Source organism: Salvelinus fontinalis, unplaced genomic scaffold, assembly GCF_029448725.1.
Source record: "Salvelinus fontinalis isolate EN_2023a unplaced genomic scaffold, ASM2944872v1 scaffold_0023, whole genome shotgun sequence".
Lineage (NCBI taxonomy): Eukaryota > Metazoa > Chordata > Actinopteri > Salmoniformes > Salmonidae > Salvelinus > Salvelinus fontinalis.
In genome coordinates, this window is record NW_026600232.1 from 263,562 (window position 1) to 290,705 (window position 27,144).

The 27,144-nt window shown below is 45.0% G+C and overlaps 2 protein-coding genes and 1 long non-coding RNA gene across 10 annotated transcripts; 1 reads left to right on the forward strand and 2 right to left on the reverse strand.

The window, feature by feature from the left end:
• Positions 1 to 78: 78 nt before the first annotated feature.
• Positions 79 to 3,488, reverse strand: LOC129842216 (uncharacterized). Of its 3 annotated transcripts, none has more exons than XR_008757511.1 (3): positions 3,192 to 3,488; positions 2,263 to 2,618; positions 79 to 1,815 (listed from the first exon to the last, which is right to left on the reverse strand). It is a non-coding gene; the product is annotated as an uncharacterized LOC129842216 (long non-coding RNA). The 3 variants fall into 3 exon arrangements; XR_008757512.1 differs by having other exon boundaries at positions 3,210 to 3,487; XR_008757513.1 differs by having other exon boundaries at positions 2,287 to 2,618; positions 3,192 to 3,486.
• A 1,190-nt stretch (positions 3,489 to 4,678) lies between these two features.
• Positions 4,679 to 14,964, forward strand: LOC129842233 (periodic tryptophan protein 2 homolog). The gene is made up of 18 exons (XM_055910700.1): positions 4,679 to 4,837; positions 4,923 to 5,035; positions 5,504 to 5,698; positions 5,799 to 5,942; positions 6,118 to 6,253; positions 6,620 to 6,840; positions 7,049 to 7,192; positions 7,399 to 7,469; positions 7,591 to 7,727; positions 8,040 to 8,188; positions 8,446 to 8,744; positions 8,991 to 9,171; positions 9,310 to 9,457; positions 12,685 to 12,859; positions 13,262 to 13,480; positions 13,672 to 13,822; positions 13,991 to 14,065; positions 14,214 to 14,964. Exons 1-18 carry the CDS (start codon positions 4,820 to 4,822, stop codon positions 14,371 to 14,373), a joined length of 2,736 nt encoding a protein of 911 aa, XP_055766675.1. The 5' UTR covers positions 4,679 to 4,819; the 3' UTR covers positions 14,374 to 14,964.
• On the reverse strand, positions 14,931 to 27,060 carry LOC129842231 (glycerol kinase-like). 6 transcript variants are annotated; one of them, XM_055910692.1, is made up of 21 exons: positions 26,746 to 27,054; positions 25,546 to 25,619; positions 25,327 to 25,433; positions 25,160 to 25,237; positions 24,977 to 25,056; positions 24,605 to 24,742; positions 24,003 to 24,112; positions 23,825 to 23,891; positions 23,563 to 23,580; positions 21,396 to 21,431; positions 21,214 to 21,281; positions 21,047 to 21,089; positions 20,821 to 20,901; positions 20,609 to 20,687; positions 20,388 to 20,484; positions 20,055 to 20,260; positions 19,800 to 19,943; positions 17,848 to 17,862; positions 17,624 to 17,710; positions 17,102 to 17,188; positions 14,931 to 16,645 (listed from the first exon to the last, which is right to left on the reverse strand). In XM_055910692.1, exons 1-21 carry the CDS (start codon positions 26,836 to 26,838, stop codon positions 16,635 to 16,637), a joined length of 1,719 nt encoding a protein of 572 aa, XP_055766667.1. In that variant the 5' UTR covers positions 26,839 to 27,054; the 3' UTR covers positions 14,931 to 16,634. The 6 variants fall into 6 exon arrangements, with proteins under 6 accessions (XP_055766667.1, XP_055766672.1, XP_055766670.1 ...); XM_055910697.1 differs by lacking the exon at positions 17,102 to 17,188 and having other exon boundaries at positions 26,746 to 27,060; XM_055910695.1 differs by lacking the exon at positions 23,563 to 23,580.
• Positions 27,061 to 27,144: the final 84 nt, after the last annotated feature.

Below are 27,144 nucleotides of genomic sequence, written 5' to 3' on the forward strand. Positions count from 1 at the left end.
GACGATGTGCATTGCATTCTCCTTCTCCAGTCTCAGCCAAGAGGATCCAATCAAATACAAGCACTACCACCGCCCAAACAGAGACAAGAAAGGGCTATATTGTTGACAATATGCTAAGGTGAATACAAAGTTAGCTTTGGAAAATGTCATCAAATACATTTTACGACACCGTGCAGCATAAGAAAAAACACAAACATGAAACAAACTTCCAAGAGACAAATTGGCAAAGGCAACTAATCTAGTTGTCATAATTCACCAGGTCACAACAGCTAAATCAAGATTAGAATGGAGGGAAACAGCTCATTAGACCTATGATGTTTACTACCTTTCTTAATGGGCATGATTGGCCCAGGATTGCTCCTTTAGTTTCTGTAGATATGTATGTGAATGCAGGCAGTAAGGGCACAATGAAATACACTCTATAAATATTAATGAAGTCTTAAATGTCACATTCCAAGCTGCCGTAATCTGTGACATTAGCTACATTTAGATCACTTTCACACACAAATCACTTTCATCTACTCCTCCACATCGTAATTTGAATTTGAAATTCAATCAACCACTATGTTACAATGCCAACGGCACTATCATGGTCGCAGAAAGATGTTTTGTGGTGGGGGGGCTTTTAGTAGCAGGTTAGGAGAACTTACTCAGCAGGTTAGGAGAATTAACGTAGCAGGTTAGGAGAACTTACTCAGCAGGTTAGAAGAATTAACGTAGCAGGTTAGGAGAACTAACGTAGCAGGTTAGGAGAACTAACATAGCAGGTTAGGAGAACTTACTCAGCAGGTTAGATGAACTAACATAGCAGGTTAGGAGAATGAATGTAGCATGTTAGGAGAACTAACATAGCAGGTTAGGAGAACTAACGTAGCAGGTGGCACTGCAGTCTAGCCTCAACTATGCTGCCGTCTGACCATACTGCTTTGCTAAATGGGCTCATCTTTCTCTCTCTCTCTCTCTCTCTCTCTCTCTCTCTGTCTCACACACAGATATTGACCATGGGCCTGAGAATTAATGAGCCCTCTTATCAGTGGAGGAGGGACAGGAAGGGAGACCATGTGTGAAGACACACACACACACACACACACACACACACAGCCTGCTGTTTGGTCCTTAGTTAATCTAGATCTCAAGCGCCACCTTGTGTCCGTAAATGTAAAGTACACTGAGTGCTCTTTACATGACAGACTGACCAGGTGAATCCAGGTGAAAGATGATCCCTTATTGATGTCACTTGTTAAATCCACTTCAATCAGTGTAGATGAAAGGGAGGAGACGGGTTAAAGAAGGATTTTTAAGCCTTGAGACAATTGAGACATGGATTGTGTATGCCATTCAGAGTGTGAATGGGCAAGAACGGGGTATGGTAGTAGGTGCCAGGCGCACCGGTTTGTATCAAGAATTGCAACGCTACTGGGATTTTCATGCTCAACAGTTTCCCGTGAGTATGAAGAATGGTCCACCAGCCAACTTGGCACAACTATGGGAAGCACTGGAGTCAACATGGGCCAGCATCCTTTCGACACCTTGTAGAGTCCACAAATTGAGGCTGTTCTGCAACACAATATTAGGAAGGTGTTCTTAATGTTTTGTACACTCAGTGTATGTGTAAAGTATATTTTTCTAAACGTAGACCTTCTTGTCTCAAGGTCTGTCAACATCAACTAATTTACCGTAAGTCTGATCTACGTGTGCAGCGTGAATCTACAAGTCACAGAATAATTATCATCCAAGTATATTTTGCAGTTAGCTCACTGTTAGTCCAAATCTCTGTTCTTGGTATGACTGTTCAGGATGGTCTTACGGAGTACACTGGAATGAGAAAGAAAAAGATCAGATTCAGTTTGATGTTGTTTTGTGTGTGGCAAGACATGTTTGGCTGTAGTATTCGTCAAGGGATCTCTGAAAGAACAGTTGAAGAACCATCTACAAAAGAAACACACTTGAACACCAGTTTACAGCAAATACTGTAGATCACGTGTCCAACTCATTCCACACAGGGCAGAGTGTCTGCGGGTTTTCGCTCCGCCCTTGTACTTGATTGATGAATTAAGATCACTAACCAGCAGACACTAGACGGTCCATGGAATGAGTTTGACACCGCTGCTATAGATTATTCAACTTAACTTATAACATGCAGTACAGAAGATTTGCATTCTATGAACTGTATAAAAAGCATTTCTTGCAATTATTGGACATTTTAATATACAAAGATTTATTATGACACAATGTCAGGGCAAAAAGTTCAAAAATGCGTACTTGACATCAGGGTTATGTGTTTACCATGGACTCAAACTCATCAATCCTCTGTTTGGTGTTCCCTTTTCGTATCTTCCTGTAGGATACGGTGCTGTACTTTGAAGCATTTTTGCTGCCAGGCTTCTCGTCAGGGGACTGCCGCCCACCCCTCTGACGCCCACCTCCATTTGACCCCTCTTCCTCCTCCTCACACTCTTCCTCAGGTGCCTCGTGGTTCTCTCTTGGCTTGGTGAATGTGTTCGGTCCCGCCCCTTTTACAGGTTGACCAGTGGACACCCCAGTCTCCAGCTTTGACCCCTGTGGCGTCCCCTCCATTGAAGATGTCACTTCCTGTTCTAGTTATGCAGAAACTGGTGCTAGTGAACAGAGACAAAACATTTCAATTGTTTATCAATAGTTGTTGTTCTGCCAACAATCCCCCATAATTATAGCTCTCCTGATGAGACACAAAGGCTTTTTGTCCAATAAAAAAGAGGCTTGTTGATACACTGCTGCCCACTTTGGACAATCAATGGTTGGCAACATGGCATTGCATGAGAAGAGCAACTCTGTGGAACTTTAATTGTTATTCTAATTAATCACAGACTTCCAGCTAGGCCTGATGCCCTAATTTATGTTGCACTGCAGTTGTTGGTGTGCAATGAGCCTGCAAAAAAATACGCTGCTTCGCATACATCTCGATTGCACTCGCACATCACAACACATAGTTCCTAGAGCATGTGATAATAAGTTATTATTTGTATTTAATTTTTTATTCATATACAATACACACAACTAGACATAAATAAGATAGTTGCATGTATGTGTCCAAGTGCATCAAAATATCTATTTATTGTGACTTTATCTGAGTATATCTTTTCAATAATGTCAAGATACAAAAATCATACCACATCCCTGACTAACTGTTCTAATCAACCATATTGAAATACCTTGTAGGAGCTTCCCACCTTGCTCTATGTGAAGATCTGTCTCTGGGTCACACTGTGTGCTTGGTCCAGGCTTTGGTTCTAGATGAGAAGTTTGTCTCTGTTGCTCTGGAGGTCTCTGGGGGGACCAGAGCAGCTCTAGCTGTAACAGCTTTGTCCCAGTCCTAGGGGGCAGCGTCTGTGACTGGGGCTTTGTTAGTGGCTCTTCTGCATCACAGGCTGTCCCGCTGCTAAGACTCTGCTCTCTCTCTCTCTGTTCACCATTGTCCAGTGATGTGACTAAAACATCCCGCTGTGATTTTTGGCTGTAGTTCCTGCTGTCCCTCTCTCTTGTACCATGGAATCGCTGGCAGCAGCCATGGTGGCCTCATTACAAGGGTCATCATTGATTGTCTCTGTGACCACCACACAAATTCCCACTTTAAGGAACAGGGACCTATGTGGTTGTGATGATGATGTTCCCTGTACCACCTCACCACCTTTACTGTGTTAGCTGCACTCATGTCTTCCTCACTGTCATCAGAGCTACAATCTGCTTCTTCTTCATCATCCTCGTCATCATCTCCCTCAAGCTCGGGCTCTATGGTGGGCTCTGATGACAAGATATCCCCAATACGATCAATGATCTGCATGACATGAGAGAACACTTCCAGCTCCATTCCTTCTGGGAAAATATTCCACCAGAACGCCATCATTCCTTTGAAAACTGTTCTTCTCAGGCAGTTCTGTAGGCCGCCGCCCCTTTTCTCTCTCTCTCTCTCTCCGTCTCTCTCTCTGTCTCTCTCCGTCTCTCTCTGCTCTCTGTCTCTCTGTCTCTCGCTATCTCTCTCTCTCTTCGTCTCTGTCTGTCTCTCTCTCTCTCTCTCTCTCTCTCTCTCTCTCTCTCTCTGTCTGTCTGTCTGTCTGTCTGTCTGTCTGTCTGTCTGTCTGTCTGTCTGTCTGTCTGTCTGTCTCTCTCTCTCTCTCTCTCTCTCCATCTCTGTCTCCCCCCTCTCTCTGTTGTCTGGTAGTTGGGGACTATCTATTGTGAATTAATTATTGGGGCAGACAGGATTGGTGCATGCAGTAGACTGCATTCAGTTCTGATGCACAATTACATCTTATGATCAATGTTCTAGGACAATCCTTTAGGTAAATAATGTGCACTTTGTCTGCAGGGAGCTGATTGTGTAGTGTTTGTTCCTAATATGTTAATCTGTCAAGAGTAAACATCATCTAACCTACTTTGTAATTGGATTAACATTCTTTACAAGTTTATCCGTCTGCACAATGTAAAGCTACAAAGCTTTGCTTATGACTCAGGGTTATGGGGTTCCCACGGATATGTATGGCAATATAGGAGGCTATTTAAATTGTGTAACATACCAGTTTATTAAAGTCACCTTGAGGAGTTTTGTATGGTCTCAAAAAAATATTTTGTAACTTTTCACTTTCACGTGCATTTACCCTCCTCAACGTTAGAGGGCTCTGTAGATTTCCCTAACAACTCGTAAGTTTCCCTTTTTATACACGGAAATGACTACTGTCAACATACCGACACATGTGTGGCATGCTTGAAATAAATGAATGTACTCTTTCTGTGATGTTTATGATAATTTAAATAATAACAAATATAGGGAACAACTACCAACATGAAGTTTGCTTACAGGGTAAGTGATACCACTTAGTAGATTGTATCTGCTTGCTAGCATTTTAGTTAGATTAGCTAGCTAACTTTCTAATTTCTGCCTCTAGTTTTCCAATTTGTTGGGAGCTGTGTATCGTCATGGGAATCTGAGTTTCTCCAAGGATGGCAACTCTGTGATAAGTCCGGTGGGAAACCGCATCTCCGTCTTTGATCTAAAAAAGTAAGATAGCATCTGATTACAGGATTCCTAGTATCTGATAACTAGCTGACGTTACATGTTATAGCTAGATTCCTAGTATCTGATAACTAGCTACATGTTATAGCTAGATTCCTAGTATCTGATAACTAGCTACATGTTATAGCTAGATTCCTAGTATCTGATAACTAGCTACATGTTATAGCTAGATTCCTAGTATCTGATAACTAGCTACATGTTATATCTAGATTCCTAGTATCTGATAACTAGCTACATGTTATAGCTAGATTCCTAGTATCTGATAACTAGCTACATGTTATATCTAGATTCCTAGTATCTGATAACTAGCTACATGTTATAGCTAGATTCCTAGTATCTGATAACTAGCTACATGTTATAGCTAGATTCCTTTACAAGACTGTTGATTAAAATACATTTGTAACTTATTGCGTTTGGAGAACAGACTGACTGATCACGTTCTCTTTCTAACAGCAACAAGTCAGAGACACTGCCAGTGTCCACTGCCAAGAACATTACCTGTGTCGGCCTCTCCCCTGATGGGAACCTGGCTATACTGGTGGATGAAGATGGAGCAGCATTGCTGGTCAGCCTGATCACAAGGGCTGTTCTCCATCACTTCCACTTCCACAAACCTGTGGCCAGTATCCGCTTCTCTCCTGATGGCAGGTCAGTCCCTCACTCATCATGACACACGCTGCATTGCTACATCATTACATCAGCTGATGTAGCCTAATGTCTGTTGGTGTGCCTCTCTCCTGGTCCTCAGGAAGTTTGTGGTAACCAAGGAGAATGTAGCGTTGATGTACCACGCTCCCGGGAGGAACCGGGAGTTCAATGCCTTTGTCTTGGACAAGAGCTACTACGGACCCTACGATGAGACCACCTGCATCGACTGGACCGACGACTCCAAGTGAGCCACTGGCCCACCTAGAACATGTTTCATGTCACCTGGCAATGGAAAACCAGCTAACACTGCTTACCCCTACCACTGGAGTTTAGCATCCCCCAGTATACAGTCTTGTGACCCTTCATTATATAATTGTAGTATAGAGAAACCCCCTGCCTTAACTCTGTTTCCCACGCAGGTGCTTTGTGGTGGGCAGCAAAGACATGTCTACCTGGGTGTTTGGAGCCGAGCGCTGGTCCAACCTCATCTACTACTCTCTGGGGGGACACAAGGACCTCATAGTGGGCTGCTTCTTCGAGAAGGACAGTTTAGATGTGAGTGTTCTCTCTCGGGTTTCCCCCTCAGCCCTTCTCTGTGTCCAACATGTTCTGGCTTTCTCTATGTGCCCTGTGTGTGTTTGCAGATTGGAACCTGCATGTGGTTGTGCATCATTTACCGTATGTGAGTTAAAGGGATACTTCGGATGTTGTCAACGAGGTCCTTTGTGTACTTCCCCAGAGTCTGACAAACTGCTGAACACCATGTTTATGTCTCTGTGTCCAGTATGAAGGACGTTAGAGGTAGCACAATGACTTGAAGTGTAAGGGTATCTGCTAGCATGCCAAAACCCCAAAGTATCCCTTTAAGTGTGTGTGTGTACATGTTTCCATAGTGACCTGCTGAATATGTGTGTGTTCCAGTTGTACACAGTGAGCCAGGACGGGACGCTGTGTGTGTGGGAGAGTGATACGGAGCTGGACGGGCTGGTTCTGAGAAAGACCATGCTACCAGTGGAGAGAGGAGAGGAGGAGAGAGGAGAAAGAGAGGAGGAAGAGCCCAGAGGAGAGGTGATCAGAGGGAAAGGAGAGAGACCCAAGGAGAAGGAGGGAACCAAGAACGTCAGATACAAACAGAGGAGCAAGTATGTCACCTCACAAACATGTTGAAGTATCTGTGGTACAGCAGCATACTGCCTCGACGGTTTGCCTGGCCATGAGTCTAACCAAGTCTTACCAAGCGATTTACAAATAAAGACTGATGATACTTACATTTGTTTTGGGCCGACTGAGTGTTACCAATGTGAGGTTGGTTTCTGATTGGACGCTGCCTGTTGTGTTGGTCTCCATCAGACACTTCTTCAACAAGGAGGGTGACTTCAACAACCTGACGGCTGCAGCGTTCCACAAGCCCACGCACATCCTGGTGACTGGGTTCGCCTCGGGGATCTTCCATCTCCACGAACTGCCCGAGTTCAACCTCATCCACTCCCTAAGGTCAGGGGTCACACACACGGACACACACACACTAACTCCTCGACTGTTGAACCACTCAATGACCAGTTTCATTCATCCCCCAAGCCTGCAGTTCTTACTCGTGGGTGTCATTCATCATAAGTTGTTAGGACAATTAGGTTTTGTTGTACTAGTATTATTGGCTAGTAGCAATAGCTGAGCCTGTATGTTTTCATGTGTACTCTCAGTATCTCAGACCAGAGGATCGCCACAGTGTCAATGAACAGCTCTGGCGACTGGATAGGCTTTGGCTGCTCAGGTATGGTCTCATGGTGTCTCAATTAACATACCCAAATAGCACATCCAAACTTGCAGTGTTTAACACAGGAACAAAGTATCATCAATTACCCGTGTGACACGTTGCCTTGTGTGTTGTCCAGGTCTGGGCCAGCTGCTGGTGTGGGAGTGGCAGAGTGAATCCTACGTGTTCAAACAGCAGGGACACTTCAACAACATGGCCGCCCTGGCTTACTCCCCCGACGGACAGTACATCGCTACAGGAGGGGATGATGGGAAAGTGAGTTCTTATACATTTTTCTCCGTGGCCTGTTAACTGCTGCATCTCAGTTGTTCTGTTGTGCCAAACCACGTGTTGAATGATGAAGATGATACAACGTTTTTGGAATACCAAGGTCATGAAAATGGTGACCCTGGCCATGACCCCACTCCCTGCGGGAGCTTTAGGGGGAGTTGAGTTTTGCAAGAAACACAATTTCATTACACAACTAATATAAGCACCCCCCAAATGATTCTATGGTTAGGTAACAACAGCAGGATTTCCTGTGTTTTCAAACAGGCATGTGAATGCTGATGGTTTTCTGTGTTTCAGGTGAAAGTGTGGAACATGACCAGCGGCTTGTGCTTCGTCACCTTCACAGAACACACCAGCTCTGTCACTAACGTCACCTTCACCTCCAGAGGCTTTGTCATCGTCAGCGCCTCCTTGGATGGAACGGTCCGAGCCTTCGACCTGCACAGGTAAGAGAACACACCTGGTGAAGGCAGCTTCACCCCACCCCTACACACCACACCACAAACCTGTTTAAGACAGACATGCACAATACTCACCCTTTCAATTAAAACAACTAGCAATGTAACATTATATAAATCTTCCCAGAAACATGTTTTCCCTTTCAATCACATACACTAGGAAGGTTTCATAGAGAAACAGGCTCTATGGTTAATGAGTGGTTCATACTGATAGTTGATTGTCTGGAACTACTGTATCTACACAGGTACCGTAACTTCCGGACGTTCACGTCTCCGCGGCCGGCCCAGTTCTCGTCTCTGGCGGTGGACCCGAGCGGGGACCTGGTGAGTGCTGGTGCCCAGGACTCCTTCGAGGTCTTCATCTGGTCCATGCAGACTGGACGCCTGCTAGAGGTCCTGGGGGGCCACGAGGGCCCGGTGAGCTGTCTGTGCTTCAGCCCGGTGCAGTCCATCCTGGCCAGTGCATCATGGGACAAGACGGTCCGCCTCTGGGACATGATGGACAGCTGGCAGACCAAAGAGACGCTCCGTCTCACCTCTGACGGTAAGCCCCGCCTCAGTCTCCCCTCAGTCCCTTCTACAGCTCTCTGACTGACAGTCATGTTAATGGGATAGTTTTCTGCTAAATGAGCATTTCTTCGTCATTTTCCTAATCCAGAGTTGTTAGTTGTTTCCAGACAGACACTTAGTCATAGTGTGGCTGAGTGTAGAGACGATCTGGGATTCAGCAGAAGTAATGGTAGTAGGGGAAACACTGAATGAATGTCTCTGTCTCCGATTGGTTGTGCAGGCCTGGCGGTGTCGTACCGGCCGGATGGTCAGGAGCTGGCCGTGGCCACGCTGGACGGAGAGATCTCCTTCTGGAACCCCCAGTCAGCCAATCAGACAGGCTCGGTCAGCGGACGCCACGACCTGGAGATGGGACGCAAGGAGACCGAGAAGATCACCTCCAAACAGTCCGCCAAGGGCAAGTGAGTGGAGTAACCTGTGTGTTTCTGCCAGTGTTCTGGTTATTGGACCAACAGTTAATTTCCCTAGCAGCGTCTTAGCAATTACCTCACAGTTTCCCTTCGGGCATTAAGTGTGGCCACCCGTACTGTGTATTCCAGGTCCTTCACGTCGCTGTGCTACTCTGCAGACGGGGAGTCCATCCTGGCTGGAGGCCAGTCCAAGTTTGTCTGCATCTACAACATCAGAGAACAGATCCTCATGAAGAAGTTTGAGATCTCCTGCAACCTGTCCCTGGACGCCATGGAGGTACAGTACTGACCACAGGCTGACCTACAGAGCATATATACAGTACACCTACAGAGCATAAATACAGTACACCTACAGAGCATAAATACAGTACACCTACAGAGCATATATACAGTACACCTACAGAGCATATATACAGTACACCTTCAGAGCATATATACAGTACACCTACAGAGCATATATACAGTACACCTACAGAGCATATATACAGTACACCTTCAGAGCATATATACAGTACACCTTCAGAGCATATATACAGCACACCTTCAGAGCATATATACAGTACACCTTCAGAGCATATATACAGCACACCTTCAGAGCATATATACAGCACACCTTCAGAGCATATATACAGTACACCTTCAGAGCATATATACAGTACACCTACAGAGCATATATACAGTACACCTTCAGAGCATATATACAGTACACCTTCAGAGCATTTATACAGTACACCTACAGAGCATATATACAGTATACCTACAGAGCATATATACAGTACACCTACAGAGCATATATACAGCACACCTACAGAGCATATATACAGTACACCTTCAGAGCATTTATACAGTACACCTTCAGAGCATATATACAGTACACCTACAGAGCATATATACAGTATACCTACAGAGCATATATACAGTACACCTACAGAGCATATATACAGCACACCTACAGAGCATATATACAGTACACCTTCAGAGCATTTATACAGTACACCTTCAGAGCATATATACAGTACACCTACAGAGCATATATACAGCATATATACAGCACACCTACAGAGCATATATACAGCACACCTTCAGAGCATATATACAGTACACCTACAGAGCATATATACAGCACACCTTCAGAGCATATATACAGTACACCTTCAGAGCATTTATACAGTACACCTACAGAGCATATATACAGTACACCTACAGAGCATATATACAGCACACCTACAGAGCATATATACAGTACACCTTCAGAGCATATATACAGCACACCTTCAGAGCATATATACAGTACACCTTCAGAGCATATATACAGCACACCTACAGAGCATATATACAGTATACCTACAGAGCATATATACAGTACACCTACAGAGCATATATACAGCACATCTTCAGAGCATATATACAGTACACCTTCAGAGCATTTATACAGTACACCTACAGAGCATATATACAGTACACCTACAGAGCATATATACAGCATATATACAGCACACCTACAGAGCATATATACAGTACACCTTCAGAGCATATATACAGTACACCTACAGAGCATATATACAGTACACCTACAGAGCATATATACAGCATATATACAGCACACCTACAGAGCATATATACAGCACACCTTCAGAGCATATATACAGTACACCTTCAGAGCATATATACAGCACACCTACAGAGCATATATACAGTATACCTACAGAGCATATATACAGTACACCTACAGAGCATATATACAGCACATCTTCAGAGCATATATACAGTACACCTACAGAGCATATATACAGTACACCTACAGAGCATATATACAGCACACCTTCAGAGCATATATACAGCACACCTACAGAGAATATATACAGTACACCTACAGAGCATATATATAGCACACCTACAGAGCATATATACAGTACACCTACAGAGCATATATACAGCACACCTACAGAGCATATATACAGCACACCTACAGAGCATATATACAGCACACCTTCAGAGCATATATACAGCACACCTACAGAGCATATATACAGCACACCTACAGAGCATATATACAGTACACCTACAGAGCATATATACAGCACACCTTCAGAGCATATGTACACCTACAGAGCATATATACAGCACACCTTCAGAGCATTTATACAGTACACCTTCAGAGCATATATACAGTACACCTTCAGAGCATATATACAGTACACCTTCAGAGCATTTATACAGCACACCTTCAGAGCATTTATACAGCACACCTACAGAGCATATATACAGCACACCTACAGAGCATATATACAGCACACCTACAGAGCATATATACAGCACACCTACAGAGCATATATACAGCACACCTACAGAGCATATATACAGCACACCTACAGAGCATATATACAGCACACCTACAGAGCATATATACAGCACACCTACAGAGAATATATACAGCACACCTACAGAGAATATATACAGCACACCTACAGAGCATATATACAGTACACCTTCAGAGCATTTATACAGTACACCTACAGAGCATATATACAGCATATATACAGCACACCTACAGAGCATATATACAGCACACCTTCAGAGCATATATACAGTACACCTACAGAGCATATATACAGCACACCTTCAGAGCATATATACAGTACACCTACAGAGCATATATACAGCACACCTTCAGAGCATATATACAGTACACCTTCAGAGCATATATACAGTACACCTTCAGAGCATATATACAGCACACCTACAGAGAATATATACAGCACACCTACAGAGCATATATACAGCACACCTACAGAGCATATATACAGTACACCTTCAGAGCATACATACAGTACACCTTCAGAGCATATATACAGTACACCTTCAGAGCATTTATACAGTACACCTTGAGAGCATTTATACAGTACATCTACAGAGCATATATACAGTACACCTACAGAGCATATATACAGCACACCTACAGAGCATATATACAGTACACCTACAGAGCATATATACAGCACACCTTCAGAGCATATATACAGCACACCTTCAGAGCATATATACAGCACACCTACAGAGCATATATACAGCACACCTACAGAGCATATATACAGCACACCTACAGACAATATATACAGCACACCTACAGAGCATATATACAGCACACCTACAGAGCATATATACAGCACACCTACAGAGCATATATACAGCACACCTTCAGAGCAAATATACAGCACACCTACAGAGCATATATACAGCACACCTACAGAGCATATATGCAGTACACCTACAGAGCATGTATACAGCACACCTACAGAGCATATATACAGCACACCTACAGAGCATATATACAGCATATATACAGCACACCTACAGAGCATATATACAGTACACCCACAGAGCATGTATACAGCACACCTACAGAGCATATATACAGTACACTGTGCTAGTAGAATGGCGGCTAGCAGTCTTCTAGTCAGATGTTGCGTGAGATTGATCTTGTCTGTTTTCTGTCTCCTTCAGGAGTTCTTGGACCGGAGGAAAATGACAGAGTTTGGGAGTCTGGCGCTGGTGGATGAGGGGGTGGGTGATGGGGACGGGGTAGAGCTCAGTCTGCCAGGGGTTAGGAAAGGAGACATGAGCTCTCGCCATTTCAAGCCTGAAATCAGAGTGAGCTCTCTCCGCTTCTCTCCTACTGGTTAGTATGAGGATTACAAGTGTCTTATCTGAGCTGGTTCTGCTGAAGAGTCCACCTGGTGCATCGTTCTGTACCACGGATATCCAATGTAACGCTTTTCTCTCTTTCCCTTCCACCTCTCTCTTCTCTCTTTCCCCTCCACCTCTCTCTTATCTCTTTCCCCTCCACCTCTCTCTTCTCTCTTTCCCCTCCACCTCTCTCTTCTCTCTTTCCCCTCCACCTCTCTCTTCTCTCTTTCCCCTCCACCTCTCTCTTCTCTCTTTCCCCTCCACCTCTCTCTTCTCTCTTTCCCCTCCACCTCTCTCTTCTCTCTTTCCCCTCCACCTCTCTCTTCTCTCTTTCCCCTCCACCTCTCTCTTTTCTCTCTTCTCTCTCTTTCCCTTTCCCCTCCACCTCTCTCAGGTCGTAGCTGGGCTGCTACCTCCACGGAGGGCCTGCTGACCTACTCTCTGGACGGGGCGCTGGTGTTTGACCCCTACGACCTTGACCTGGACGTGACCCCCGTCAGTGTCCGTCGACAGCTGCGCCAGGCCGAGTGGGCGGCAGCCATCGTGCTGGCGTTCCGCCTCAACGAGACCGCTCTCACACAAGAAGTCCTGGAGGCAGTGCCACACCACCAGAGTGAGTGCTCATGGGCATTTCTGTTTCTGTGAAGGTGTCATGTGACTTTAATTTCTGGTCAGAAGTGCTGCGATCTGTACTTGTTTGTAAAAATGAGAGGTTGGGTCTTGGAGGATGTAAGAGTTAGTTTTTTGTTAGATTATCATGGGTGTAGTCACACGCCATCAGCATGTCCTCTCTGTGTGTTTTAGTCGCCGTGGTGTGCGGCTCCCTGCCTGATGTCTATGTAGAGAAACTGTTAGGTTTCATAGCATCAGCCCTGGAGCGATGTGGTCACCTGCAGTTCTACCTGAGCTGGTCCCAGTCTCTCCTCACGCAGCATGGACAGAAACTCAAAACCAGGTGGGTACTGCTGGCCACAAACACACCATAGAAATAACAGGCTTATCTTCCATATCAAAAAGAGTTCAACATTTACTGAGGAGAAATGGCATCTTGTAGTCATTTAGATAACGGATTGTGAAGCCACAGCAGAGGGCAGACTGCTAAACACTGTTTTGTGTTGATCAGGTCTGGTGCCATTCTTCCCACCATTCAGTCACTGCAGAAGAGTATTCAAAAGCACTTTGAGGATCTCTCGAAACTGTAAGTTCAAATATACTACACATCTCTCTTTTTTTAACTCAAAGTTATGTTTTCTCTCCGTCTCAGTTCAGACTGTTACAGATCTGTGTGTGTGTCCTGTAACAGTGTGGAATGTGGTCGTGTTCATTTGTCTCTGTGTCCTGTGCAGTTGTGACTGGAACATGTACACCATCCGCTACGCAGTCGCCCTGTCGAAGCAGAAGGGTGTGAAGAGGACAGCGGGGGACGCTCTCTGTGACAAGGACGAGAGCGAGGACTCTGAGGTGATGAGCGAGGCCTCTCTGGAGGAGACAGACATGCTCATGTAGCCACAACCTCTTGAGTGGTGTTCTTCCCTTCATCCACTCTGACCTGAATACAGGGCCAGGAAAACCATTGAGAGGTATGAAGCAGACCCACTGCAGTTCTACATCCAACCACTGATAAAGTACAGTGACGCAGCTTCAACAAGGTTCTGTTCCAATAGCCACACTAGCATACCACTGCTACATTCCAATGAAGCAATGTATTGGGCAAGCATTTTAAGTACTGTAGTATGCTAGGATGAACATTGGAATGTAGCCCACAGAGACACTGACCTCATCACACAGGGCCTCTCCCAGTGCCTTCTGGGAAATCAAGATGGCCACCAACAGGCCAAAGGAGAAGGACTGTGGCAGACCACAAAGGGTTAACCTGTGCTAGTGAAAATCTGTTTATTTACAACAAAGTCATTGCAAACGTGTTTTTTGTTGTTGTAGTAAACTGCTTGAAAAATGACTGATGAATAGTTGTGTTAAGTTACCTGGAACACCAGCTCCTGTGATGGGGGAAATGTATACCGTGATATTATTTTGGATAGCTTATAGTAATTCTGAGTTGTTAGTGATAATAAAATAAACAATTTTATTTCAAAATCAGCAGTATTTTTCAAAATGAATGTCATTTTCCTAACCCTGATATGCAGGTCTGTACAGGCTGACATTTGGACAACTGGTTGTTCATCTCAATATACACCACATGAAAAATATACATATCCACAGTACAGGGGTCAGCTAGATGCAAATCATACCTGATGACAATAGTAATCAAAGAAATCAATTAACCCTCGAGTGGCTTGAAAGTTCCTTTCAGAACAATACTGGTCTCCATTTTACTTCATATTAAATGGGTAAGAATTTAAATTACTTGCAAGTATATTTAAAGGAAGATTCGAATCAGTAGTCAGACACAAGAACTGTGCTGCCTTCCTGGATTCAATCCGTATCGCGGAAGGTCCGTGTCAAAATGTAAAGGTAATTAGCGATTGAGTCAACGTATACCGTGAATGCAGTCTCTGAACATTGCCTTAATTTCAATCCAGCATATCTTCCAAGATATGGATTGAATTCTGCCTTTAATGTCTGGTGTCTTCCAAACTGAAACCTTTTATATCAATTTTGCTTACTCTGGACAATGCATTCAAAGACATCCATTGGCCAAATTTACAGCAGTATTCAGTTGCCATAGAGTCACTTCTTTTTGGTACATTAAATCATAGATAAACAATGGGTCCCTTACTCAGGCTGCGTCCCAAATGGGTCCAGGTCAAAGGTTATACTCAACATAGAGAACAGTGTACCATATGGGACAAACCCTCACTTAGAAGTTAAGTTTCCCCAGAGCACAGATCTAGGATCAGCTTACCTTACCCCAGTCCTCCATAGGGGGGCACACTAACCACCCCCAGATCAGTGCATAGGGGCAACTACATCGTTAAACAGTCTATATACATGGCAACTTATAAAAGTAACCTAAACTTTATTTACACAAACACTAGTCCTTTACAATAACCCTGCATTACCATTTCTTGGGGCCATGACATTCAAGTTCTGCTCTCCAACCCAAATGGTCTCAGCAGGCAGTGGGTTCAACAGGGTTAGAAAAGGGTTTCTCTCTCAGACCATTTACATACTAGACAAACCCAGAACAAAATCTAAAAAGTGCTCCAGAAACCCACATTGCAGTTCATTGTGAGGCCCTTACCAACATCAGGCTACCTTTCCAACATAACTTTGGGAGAACTCATTCAAGCACGACAGTGAAGAGAGGGATGTGTGACCGTGACAGCACGGCAATGTCACAATTGACAGATTGTGTTTTTGGATTAGATAAGAATTGTGTTCCGTGAATAGCACTACATTAGTGAATATCCTTCAACAAACTGATCGTTGACAAAAATAAGGAACCAAAAATGACATGGATAGATATTGCATACACAACCTATATTCACCACCCCACAGTCACTACACCGCCCATTCACACAAGAAGAGCAGTGTCCATTAGGATCTAGAGCAACATCATTCCTAAACACCAGATTTATTCATACTGGGTCCATTCCACACTACAGGTCCCATCAGCCACTAGGCTCCAGGCCAACAGTTGGGTTTCCAGGTAACGGTTGGATTGGAGCGTTGACATGGAATGTGTGTTTTGGCCATTCAACCAAAGGTACGGGGAGGGAGTGGTCCGGTAAAACTGAAGAAAGCAGGATGTGTCCTTTCCTGGACCCGCCCCTTCTGATCCGCTGCAATGCATCATGGGCCACAGTCTACTTGTGGCCTGGGTAAAAACAAAACAGAGAGAAAAGTTGAATACCACCAGGCCACATAAGAGGGGATGTTTTGCTATACATGCTAGGGATTGAAACGACAGGGTAATGTCATGCAGTTGGTGCAAGAATGCAATCTGGTACTATCGCTAAGTTGTGGAAGGAAGAGCTAGCAGGTGCTATGGTGTTACTGCAGGAGAAACAATCAGGTAAAGCATGTGATTCTTGCAGTAGCAGCAGGTTGGCAGAGCTAGCTAGTCAGTCTAACTGTTAGAGCAAAGCATACAGATTAACCACACACCACTGCATCCCTCAGATCAACCAAAAGCTATTCTGTATGATAGAGTACACACACAATGTTCAGTCAGATTCATTCATCCTTGCTCATACAAAGTACATGTACGTCACACACACACACTTCCTCTCTCATGCACTGTTAGCACATCCACACTAAAGCGGACACTGACCTGCGATGTATTTTGCTCCAATTAACATTAACATGCTACCCAGAATGTAAAAGCCCAGTGGGACACTACTGAAGATACTAGTTTCACCTGGACGATGTCCAAACCCAGGTCCAATTCAAGCAAGACAGAGGAGAGAGAGAGACAGCGGGACACAGAATTACCACCTCTGGGTACAGCTTAACTAGCCTGTTCCAAGATCCCTTTATTTATACTGTCTTGCCAACTCCTACGGTCATTGGCGTGACGATGACCATAAGAGTTGGCAAAACAGCACAAACAGGCCTGGGACCAGGCTACAGCTCAACAACAATATTGCCACTCTCTAGATTACAATGTCTGGGACTTTTTCTCCAGTTTAGAAGTTTACTGTGTTTTTAGGAATTGGAACAGCCACCCAGTCTATCACTGTATTCATTAGGGGCGCCACTGTTCAGTCTTACTGTCCCTTGTTGTTATACACATTGCTATTATGGACCAGCCTACATTAAACCGGTCAGTATTGAAGTGGAGAACAGTCCCTACCATTTCCATTAGAGATGGGTTCAGTGGTTTCCCAGTTCATGGCTCTCTGTACGGCCTTCTTCCAGCGAGCATATCGAAACTCACTCTCTACAGAGGAGAGAGAGGAGAGAACGAGAGAGGGGGAGAGAGAAAGACATAAATAAATACATAATCCCATTTATTCACATGGGCACAACAGCAAACATTCTGCAGTTGTTTGCTGTGTTCATGTATATTGTCCTTACCATAGGCTCCCTGACCTCCAGGGTTCATAGAGAGACAGAGAGACAGACAAATACTTGACCCATGTCTGTGTACAAACAAAAAGGAACTGCTAGGAATGAAATAAGGTAACAGTGGTGTGCCTTACCTCCAGAATTGATAGAGACCAATACTTTTAACCTACAGTACCAGTCAACACCTTGGACACAACTACTCATTCCAGGGGTTTAGAATTGTATTATTTTCTAAATTGTAGAATAATAGTGAGGACATCAAACCTATGAAATAACACATATGGAATCATGTAGTAACCAAAAAAAGTGTTAGATCAAAATATATTTTGAGATTCTTCAAACTAGCCACCCTTTGCCTTGACAGCTTTGCACTCTTGGCATTCTCTCAACCAGCTTCATGAGGTAGTCACCTGGAATGCATTAACAGGTGTGCCTTGTTAAAAGTACATTTGTGGAATTTCTTTCCTTCTTAATGCGTTTGAGCCAATCAGTTGCGTTGTGACAAGGTAGGGGTGGTATACAGAAGATAGCCCTATTTGGTAAAAGATCAAATCCATATTATGGCTCAAATATGAGAAACAACAGTCCATCACAGGGCTCCCGAGTGGCACAGGGGTCTAAGTCACTGCATCTCAGTGCTAGAGGCGTCACTGGCTGTGATTGGGACTACCATAGGGCGGCACACAATTGGCCCAGCATCGTCCGGGCTATGCTGTCATTGTAAATAAGAATTTGTTCTTAACTGACTTGCCTAGTTAAAAAGGTTCAATATTATTTTTATTTTTTTAAATGTTTACTTTATGGCATGAAGGTCAGTCAATCCGGAACACTTCAAGAACTTTGAAAGTTTCCTCAAGTGCAGTCACAAAAACCATCAAGTGCTATGATGAAACTGGCTCTAATGAGGACCGCCATAGGAAAGGAAGACCATGAGTTACCTCTGCTGCAGAGGATAAGTTCATTAGAGTTACCAACCACAGAAATTGAAGCCCAAATAAATGCTTCACAGAGTTCAAGTAACAGACACATCTCAACGTCAACTGTTCAGAGGAGACTGCGTGAATCAAGCCTTCATGGTCAAATTGCTGCAAAGAAACCCCTACTAAAAGGACACCAATAAGAAGAGACTTGCTTGGGCCAAGAAACACGAGCAATGGATATTAGACCGGTGGAAATCTGTCCTTTGGTCTGATGAGTCCAAATGTGAGATCAGTGGTTCCAACTGTCGTGTCTTTGTGAGATGCAAAGTAGGTGAACGGACGATCTCCACATGTGGTGGTTCCCACCGTGAAGCATGGAGGAGGTGTGGGGGTGCTTTGCTGGTGACACTGATTTATTTAGAATTCAAGGCACACTTAACCAGCATGGCTACCACAGCATTCTGCAGCAATACGCCATCCCATCTGGTTTGCGCTTAGTGGGACTTTCATTTGTTTTTCAACAGGACAATGACCCAACACACCTCTTGGCTGTGTAAGGGCTATTTTACCAAGTAGGAGAGTGATGGAGAACTGCATCAGATGACTTGGCCTCCACAATCACCCGACCTCAATCCAATTGAGATGGTTTGGGATGAGTTGGACCGCAGAGTGAAGGAAAAATAGCCAACAAGTGCTCATCATGTGGTAACTCCTTCAAGTTGGAAAAGCATTCCAGGTGAAGCTGGTTGAGAGAATGCCAAGTGTGCAAAGCTGTCATCAAAGCAAAGGGTGGCTACTTTGAAGAATCTAAAATATATTTTGATTTATTTAACACTTTTTTGGTAACTACATGATTCCATGTGTTATTTCATAGTTTTGATGTCTTCACTATTATTTAAAAATTTAGAAAATAGTAAAAAATAAATAAAAACGCTTAAAATGAGTAGGTGTCTAAACTTGACTGTTACTGTATGTCTGTGTTCAAACAAATAGGAACTGCTAGTATTGAAATAAGGTAACAGTGCTTTACATGTCCCTTACCTTCAGGGTTGATTTGTGGCTCAAACTTCTCAGAGGTGACCTCACTGAGGTCCTCAGGACGCAGGCTCCAGACACTGACCCCCTCTGCTGCCCCCGCAGCCATGGCCGCCCCCAGGGCAGTGGTCTCAGGCATGGAGGGCTTCACTACAGACAACACATTCTTCCTCATCATTGTTGATATTAACATAGTTTGTGTGAACGAGAGAGAGACAGACAGACTTATAGAGAAAGAAACAGAGAGAGAGAGTCTCTTACCAACGGGGATGCAGAGTATATCAGCTTGCAGCTGCATCAGTAGTCTGTTGGAGGTCATGCCCCCGTCCACCTGGAGCTGGGTCAGAGGGATGCCACTGTCCTGGTTCATCGCATCCAGGATCTCTCGAGTCTGAAAACAGACAGCTTCCAATGCAGCGAAGGCCAGGTGACTCTTGTTAGTGAACTGAGTCAGACCACAGATTATCCTGTGTATGAGAGCGAGATAAGTTATTTTACACTTGTTGATTTAACGTTCCTTCTTGACCAAATGTAAGGGAAAGAGAATGAGCTCATTTAAAGACTATGCTGAATCCAAGTTGTTCTAGTACTCACCCTCGTGCACTGGGCTCCCAGTAGGGGGCGTACAGACCAGAGAACGCCGGGACAAAGTAACAACCGTACGACGTGCCCACTGAAGCCGCCAGTTTCTCTGAGGATGAAGGAAACGAGGAGGAAAGGAGACGAGAGGTATGGAGACGAGAGGGAGTTATGTCATGAGGTGTTCTGGAACACACCCCTCTACTAGTGTTGTAAAGGACAGGACTTCCCCTTACCCAGCTCTGTGGAAGTCTGAATGATTCCCAGGTTGTCCTTCAGCCAGCGGACCACAGCCCCCGCTATGGCCACTGAGCCCTGGCAACGACCAATCATAGACCAGTAGGGGAATTAAGGACCAATCAGAAAATAGAACTGACAACAACAGACCAATCAGGTCAGCGATGACTGCATAAGTGCTGTACAAGTTTAATCTATGATCCATGCCTACCTCTAGTGCGTAGCAGGCAGGTTTGTCCCGACCTAGTTTGTACGCCACCGTGGTTAGTAGGCCATGCTCCGACATGACAGGCTGCAAAAGATAACATGATAACAGTTAAACAGATATGTTAAAACAGAACTTTCCAGAGATAGGCAAATGCCTGTCTAGGCTGAGTGATGTCACAGATGAATGTTCCACATCTTATTTTTATAAAGATCATTTGGAAGAAAATCACCTTGGCTCCAGTGTTTCTGAGTAGAAAGCAGCCAGTTCCATATCTGAAAGATAGTCATACCTGGTCACTGACGTTTATCACAGCAAAATATCTCAAAACTATCTTACAGTACATCCCAAATATATGGTTATATCACCAGCTATGAAAAACCTATGGAGAGGTCTTACGTGTTTTTGGCCTGCCCTTCCTGAAAGCACATCTGTCCAACAAGAGCAGCCGATTGGTCCCCAAGACACTGTAAACAAAGATCCTTCAGATTGGTGGGAACAGGTGCCAATCACTCCTCATAACATCAGGAAATGTAATAAGAGACCTTGAATAGAGTAAGACAGGATGTTTCAAAACCTACCCCTGAGATGGGTATGCCACTAAGAGAGCCCGATTTCTGTCAAAGAAACAAAACGTTAGAAAAATGAAACCGCTTCACAGCTTAAAATTCTGGCCAACTCTGTTACCACAAGACCCAGCAAAGCAAGACTCTCCCCTGTATAAAACGCCATGCCAGTTTGATGTTTCAGGCTGCCGTAGAAGTGTTGCTTGTGTACAGACAGACTGTACAAGTGTTTTACTATACAGTATGGTGCTATAGCCAACAGAAGTTCTCCATACAGCCAATCAAAGAGCATGAAGGAGACAGACGAATGTGGTTGTCTTGGAGACAAATGGTTTAAGAAACACAAGTCAAATATCTTCACTCCCATTGAACTCACTATAACCCTCAATCACCAAAAGGGGCTAGGGATCGAAATGGAACTGAGCCGACCGAAATGGAACTAAGTGGAAGAGTGCAGAGATTTACGGAACAGCTTGTAGAAACACGTCAACAGTATGAGGAGCAGCCAGACAGGAAGTAGACAGCAGCCCACTGAACACCTGGGCAAGGTGTGGGGCATTACAGTGAGGTGTAGGGCGGCATCATCCACAGTAGCAGAGCGGCATGCCACGACAGGAGCAGGAAGCACACACCCATCCAGTACATTTCCAATCTGATCCAGGACGGTTTGGTGAACGTCAGTTTCAGTCGGACCTGACTACTCAAGATGTGTTTTACAAATACACTACAAAAGTATGTGGACACCTGCTCATCCAACATCTCATTCCAAAACCATGGTTATTGATATGGAGTTGGTCCCCCCCTTTGCTGCTATAACAGCCTCCACTCTTCTGGGAAGGCTTCGGGGACCTCAGAGAGGTCGGACACTGATGTTGGGCGATTAGGCCTAGCACGCAGTCGGCGTTCCAATTCATCCCAAAGGTGTTTGATGGGGTTAAAGTCAGGGCTCTGTGCAAACCAGTCATGTTCTCCAACACAGATCTCGACAAACTATTTCTGTATGGACCTCACTTTGTGCACAGGGGCATTGTCATGCTGAAACAGGAAAGGGCCATCCCCAAACGTTTGCCACAAAGTTGGAAGCACAGAATCGTCTAGAATAATCATTGTATGCTGTAGCGTTAATATGTCCCTTCACTGGAACTAGGGGGCATAGCGCAACCCATGAAAAACAGCCCCACAACATTATTCCTCATCCACCAAACTTTACAGTTGGCACAATGCATTGGGGTAGGTAGCGTTCTCCTGGCATCCAGCAAACCCAGATTCATCCGTCGGACTGCCAGATGGTAAAGCGTGATTCACACGTTTCCACTGCTCCAGAATCCAATGGTGGCGAGCTTTACTCCAGCAGACGCTTGGCATTGCGCATGGTGATCTTAAGCTTGTTTGTGGCTGCTCGGTCATGGAAACCCATTTCATGAAGCTCCCAACAAACAGTTATTGTGCTGACGTTGCTTCCAGAGGCAGTTTGGATCTCAGTAGTGAGTGTTGCAACCGAGGACAGACGATTTTTACGCGCTACAGCACTTAATGGTCCCGTTCTGTGAGCTTGTGTGGCCTACCATTTCGCAGCTGAGCTATTATTGCTCTTAGACAGTTCCTCTTCACAATAACAGCACTTACAGTTGACCAGGGCAGCTCTAGCAGGGCAGACATTTGACGAACTGACTTGTTGGAAAGGTGGCATCCTGACAGTGCCATGTTGAAGGTCACTGAGCTCTTCAGTAAGGCCCTTCTACTGCCAATGTTTGTCTATGGAGATTGCATGGCTGTGTGCTCGATTTTATACACCTGTCAGCAACTGGTGTGGCTGAAATAGCCGATTCCACCAATTTGAAGGGGTGTCCACATACTCTTGTGTGTGTAATATATATATACTATGTGTGTACCATGAAAATCTATTTCGCCCAAACTTTTAAAATGCTTTATATCCTATACAATAAAGGGGGGGTCAATATAAGTACATTTAGGATGAGGCGTAACTCCCTAAAAATAAATATATTTGTCTCAAAGCCTTCAAAAGTCTTGCTCAACACACCAAACCATTGTCTTCTCAATGGCTTGGAAATGCACCTTTGGATGGTTCAATCACTTTGACACAGAAGCAAGATGACTGGGGATCACGTTCTGACATAGCAATAACAGTGATGAGGACATCGATGAAGACCCCAATACTCACCAGGCTAGAACATATTTTCTATAGACAACAGGGACACACACAAAAGAATGCTTGTGACAACACCTCAAGCAAATACAGACTATGAAAAACAGACTAAATGCCCTACGAACGTGATTCATAAATGCTTATGATTGGATAGAAGTACAGCTAAGCACAGGTTCAGTTACATAATAATCATAAGCATGTTGAATAGACAGAGCAACACTTCATAATTCACCTTCTCCCAACCCACAGACACTCACACAAAGACAACGGGACTTACCATTAAGCCGTAGATTTCTGAGGAACTCCTCACTTTTGGGAGAATCTCCATTGGAATATCAAAATACCTGAAAGAACGTGTCAAAAACAGGAACAGGTGTAAATACACAGAAGATATGGTTTGTCTCACTGAATGGACATGTATGAGGGAGTACACTATGTATTGGACGTTCACCTACTTGCAGAGCTCTGGGTCCCAGTCCAGGGTGTGGATGTTAAACAGCATGGTCCTGCTGGCGTTGGTCACGTCTGTGCAGTGGACTCCCCCACTCTTCCCCCCTGTCAGACACTGTGTGGGGGGCAAACACAGACACCTGTCAGACACTGTGTGGGGGGCAAACACAGACACCTGTCAGACACTGTGTGGGGGGCAAACACAGACACCTGTCAGACACTGTGTGGGGGGAAAACACAGACACCCGTCAGACACTGTGTGGGGGGAAAACACAGACACCCGTCAGACACTGTATGGGGGCAAACACAGACACCTGTCAGACACTGGGGGGGGGGGGGGGGGGGGGGGGGGGCAAACAAACACCTGTCAGGCACTGTGGGGGGGCAAACACAGACACCTGTCAGGCACTGTGGGGGGGGCAAACACAGACACCTGTCAGGCACTGTGGGGGGCACAGACATTACTGGACACATGTAGGATCTAGTCAGAAACACAACAGAGGACAACTTGTCCTGGAATAGACAGATGGCCATGGTGGCCTTTCCTATCCTTACCACTCACACACAGACATCATAAACCCCATCTAAAGAGGTGTGTCCCTCCTACCCAGATGAGCCAGGAGTCGATGGTGCCGAACATGGCTCTGTGTGTCAGGACTGCCTCAGCGACCTCGTCCACATTATCCATCAGCCAGCGAAGCTTCACAGCACTGAAGTACGTACTGATTGGGAGACCAGTCTTGTGCTGAGCAGAGAGAGGGGGGACAATTATAACACATACCTCAGAGAGGGGGGACAATTATAACACATACCTCAGAGAGGGGGGACAATTATAACACATACCTCAGAGAGGTAGAACTAAGCTTCTTCTTTTGTTTTACTTCAGATAGTTGGAATAGTTGGATTGTTTCTTGGACACACTTAAGCTAGGCTTGATATAAACATGACTATCTGCAGTCTGTGTTCCCCGGCGTCTCACCTTCAAATGGTTCTTGTTTCTCCCAGGTGTCTTGTTGATCAGACGCTCCACGGTCGACTGGGTCCGCAGGTCCAGCCACACTGCACACAACCAACACAACCTGGGTCTTTAAAATCCTTCCAGGTCTTAGATGATGGCTTTAGGTCATGAGGAAAGAGATGTGAACACATATTCATATCTCACCGATAGCATTGTAGAGGGGCTCGCCTGTCTCTTTGTCCCAAACCAACGTGGTCTCTCTCTGATTGGTCACTCCAATGGCTAGAAAGGTTCACGTTTCGTGAGTGAAAGTCTGTAGTATGAGGAAGCGTTTGCGTGGGTGTGTTCAGTATGTGGTGTGTGTGTTTTACCTTTGATGTTGGAGATGTCAATGTTGAGCTGGGTGAGTTTCTCACAGGTTCTCTCCATACACTCGTACACAGACTGCAGGATCTCTTTGGGATCCTCCTCCACCCACCTAAACAGAGGGTTAAAGGTCAGAGGTTAATAGACCTCAGAGGTTACAGGTCATCCAGTTTGAATGGAACTAATAGGGGATTTGTAGGGGCAACACGACTGCATGTACCGACCCTTCCTTGGGGAAACTCTGGTTGATCTCAACCTGGTGGTGACTGAGGAGCTCGGCTGTTTTAGCATTGAACACCTGGGGATGAGAAGAGAACAGGAGTGAACACCTGGACCAAAGTATCTCTGCTACCTAAACCGCAGAGTGGAACTGAAACAACAGATGAAAACAGGAGAGACGGACGACAACAGGAGAGACAGCACACAGAGTTATGATGTATCAGTTGTGGGAGAGAAGAGGGGACAGCGTTAAAGGAGACGAGACAGACAGCTCCATGCCCCATCACAGTAGTATCCTCAACAGCAGACACCTCTCCAGGAAATGTGACAACAATGACACGGATAGCTCTTTAACAAATCAAAAAGTGTCCTTGTTAGTCATTAGCTGTCACACACACCCACCCCTCCTTTCCTGCCTTCCGAGGGCTAGTGAAACATTTTGAGATTTTAGGGGTGACCTGTCAACCTGTCCATTCTGGTCCAAACAGGCTTCCGTAGGACACAACAGCTGGTTTCAATGTGGGGTAAGAAGATGCCATAGGGGGATAGCAGCAGGGGGAGGACTGGGACAGAGTGAGGGAGAGAGTCCCTTCAAGCCTACTGTTACACAAACCTCAGGCACTGGAGGATGTGCTGGTCTGCACAATGAATGAATTACAGACTCAGCATTTCTATAGCGGCTACACATTAGAACAGGATAGTCCTATCAACAAAGGGCTGGTGTGTGTGTGTGTGTTCAGACTTTCACTCCAGCCATCAGGTTCATGTGCTTAGTGTTAAATCAAGTATTTCTGCTGGAGAAAAAGCCTGCAACCACACCAGCCATTTGGAGATTTAGGCCTAATGGCTGCAACAACCGAGATTGGACACCACCCTTCCAGAATTTACAAGCCGAAATTACATCCAAGAGGAAGACAGTAATTTAGTCAATTAGCTAGGAAAATTGAGTTAACTGTCCCTTAGTTAGTCCCACTACAGGACTGCGTGTTTGTGCATGAATGAACGATTACTAAACAACAAATCTGCAGAAAGCACAAACATTCCGTCGATAGGACTAGAATGTGTACGACTATATAGGCTACATTAAAAAAGTATATCGGAGAGTTATAACGGAATCAACCGGGTGTCTAACTAGGTTATTTAAAGGACATTCCCCGTTAGGCGAGAAGAACCATTCAATGCGACTGCGGGGGGTTGTAACTCACCAGAAACCGCGTCGAGCTCGTTCCCTGGTCGATGGCAGCAACGAGTGGCCCCAGCATTACCCTGCTCGAAGACGCAGCCATTCTACTGTTCATGTGCCCTGTGTCCTTGCTGTGGTCGGGGCTAGCACTGGACTGTAGCTGGTTTTCTTTTGCCACTGCCTGTAGCTAGCTGCTGACACTTCGACCGCTTAAGCTCACAGAGACGCATGCGTGAGACTGCTTCTGATGACGCAGCAGCACCAATCATTGCTATCTGGGATCCTCGGGACGTCCCTACCCTTTTACCTAACCATAACGTTTACCTACAGTAACCATTTTAAATATTATCGTCAATGGACGTCCCAAGGATTCCGGATAGCACAGACCAAACCAATGGGCAGGGATAGGGCGCGCATAGCC

What these genes read in the sequence shown, in the direction of transcription:
- LOC129842233 (XM_055910700.1), top strand. An exon ending in CGAGCCTTCGACCTGCACAG is followed by an intron (nt 8,189 to 8,445) that starts GTAAGAGAACAC and finishes GTATCTACACAG; the next exon opens with GTACCGTAACTTCCGGACGT. An exon ending in GCTCCGTCTCACCTCTGACG is followed by an intron (nt 8,745 to 8,990) that starts GTAAGCCCCGCC and finishes TTGGTTGTGCAG; the next exon opens with GCCTGGCGGTGTCGTACCGG.
- LOC129842231 (XM_055910691.1), bottom strand. Translation starts at nt 26,838, where the DNA reads ATGAACAGTAGAATGGCTGCGTCTTCGAGCAGGGTAATGCTGGGGCCA. An exon ending in TCAGAAACACTGGAGCCAAG is followed by an intron (nt 20,902 to 21,046) that starts GTGATTTTCTTC and finishes TATCTTTTGCAG; the next exon opens with CCTGTCATGTCGGAGCATGG. An exon ending in CTGCCTGCTACGCACTAGAG is followed by an intron (nt 20,688 to 20,820) that starts GTAGGCATGGAT and finishes GGTCGTTGCCAG; the next exon opens with GGCTCAGTGGCCATAGCGGG.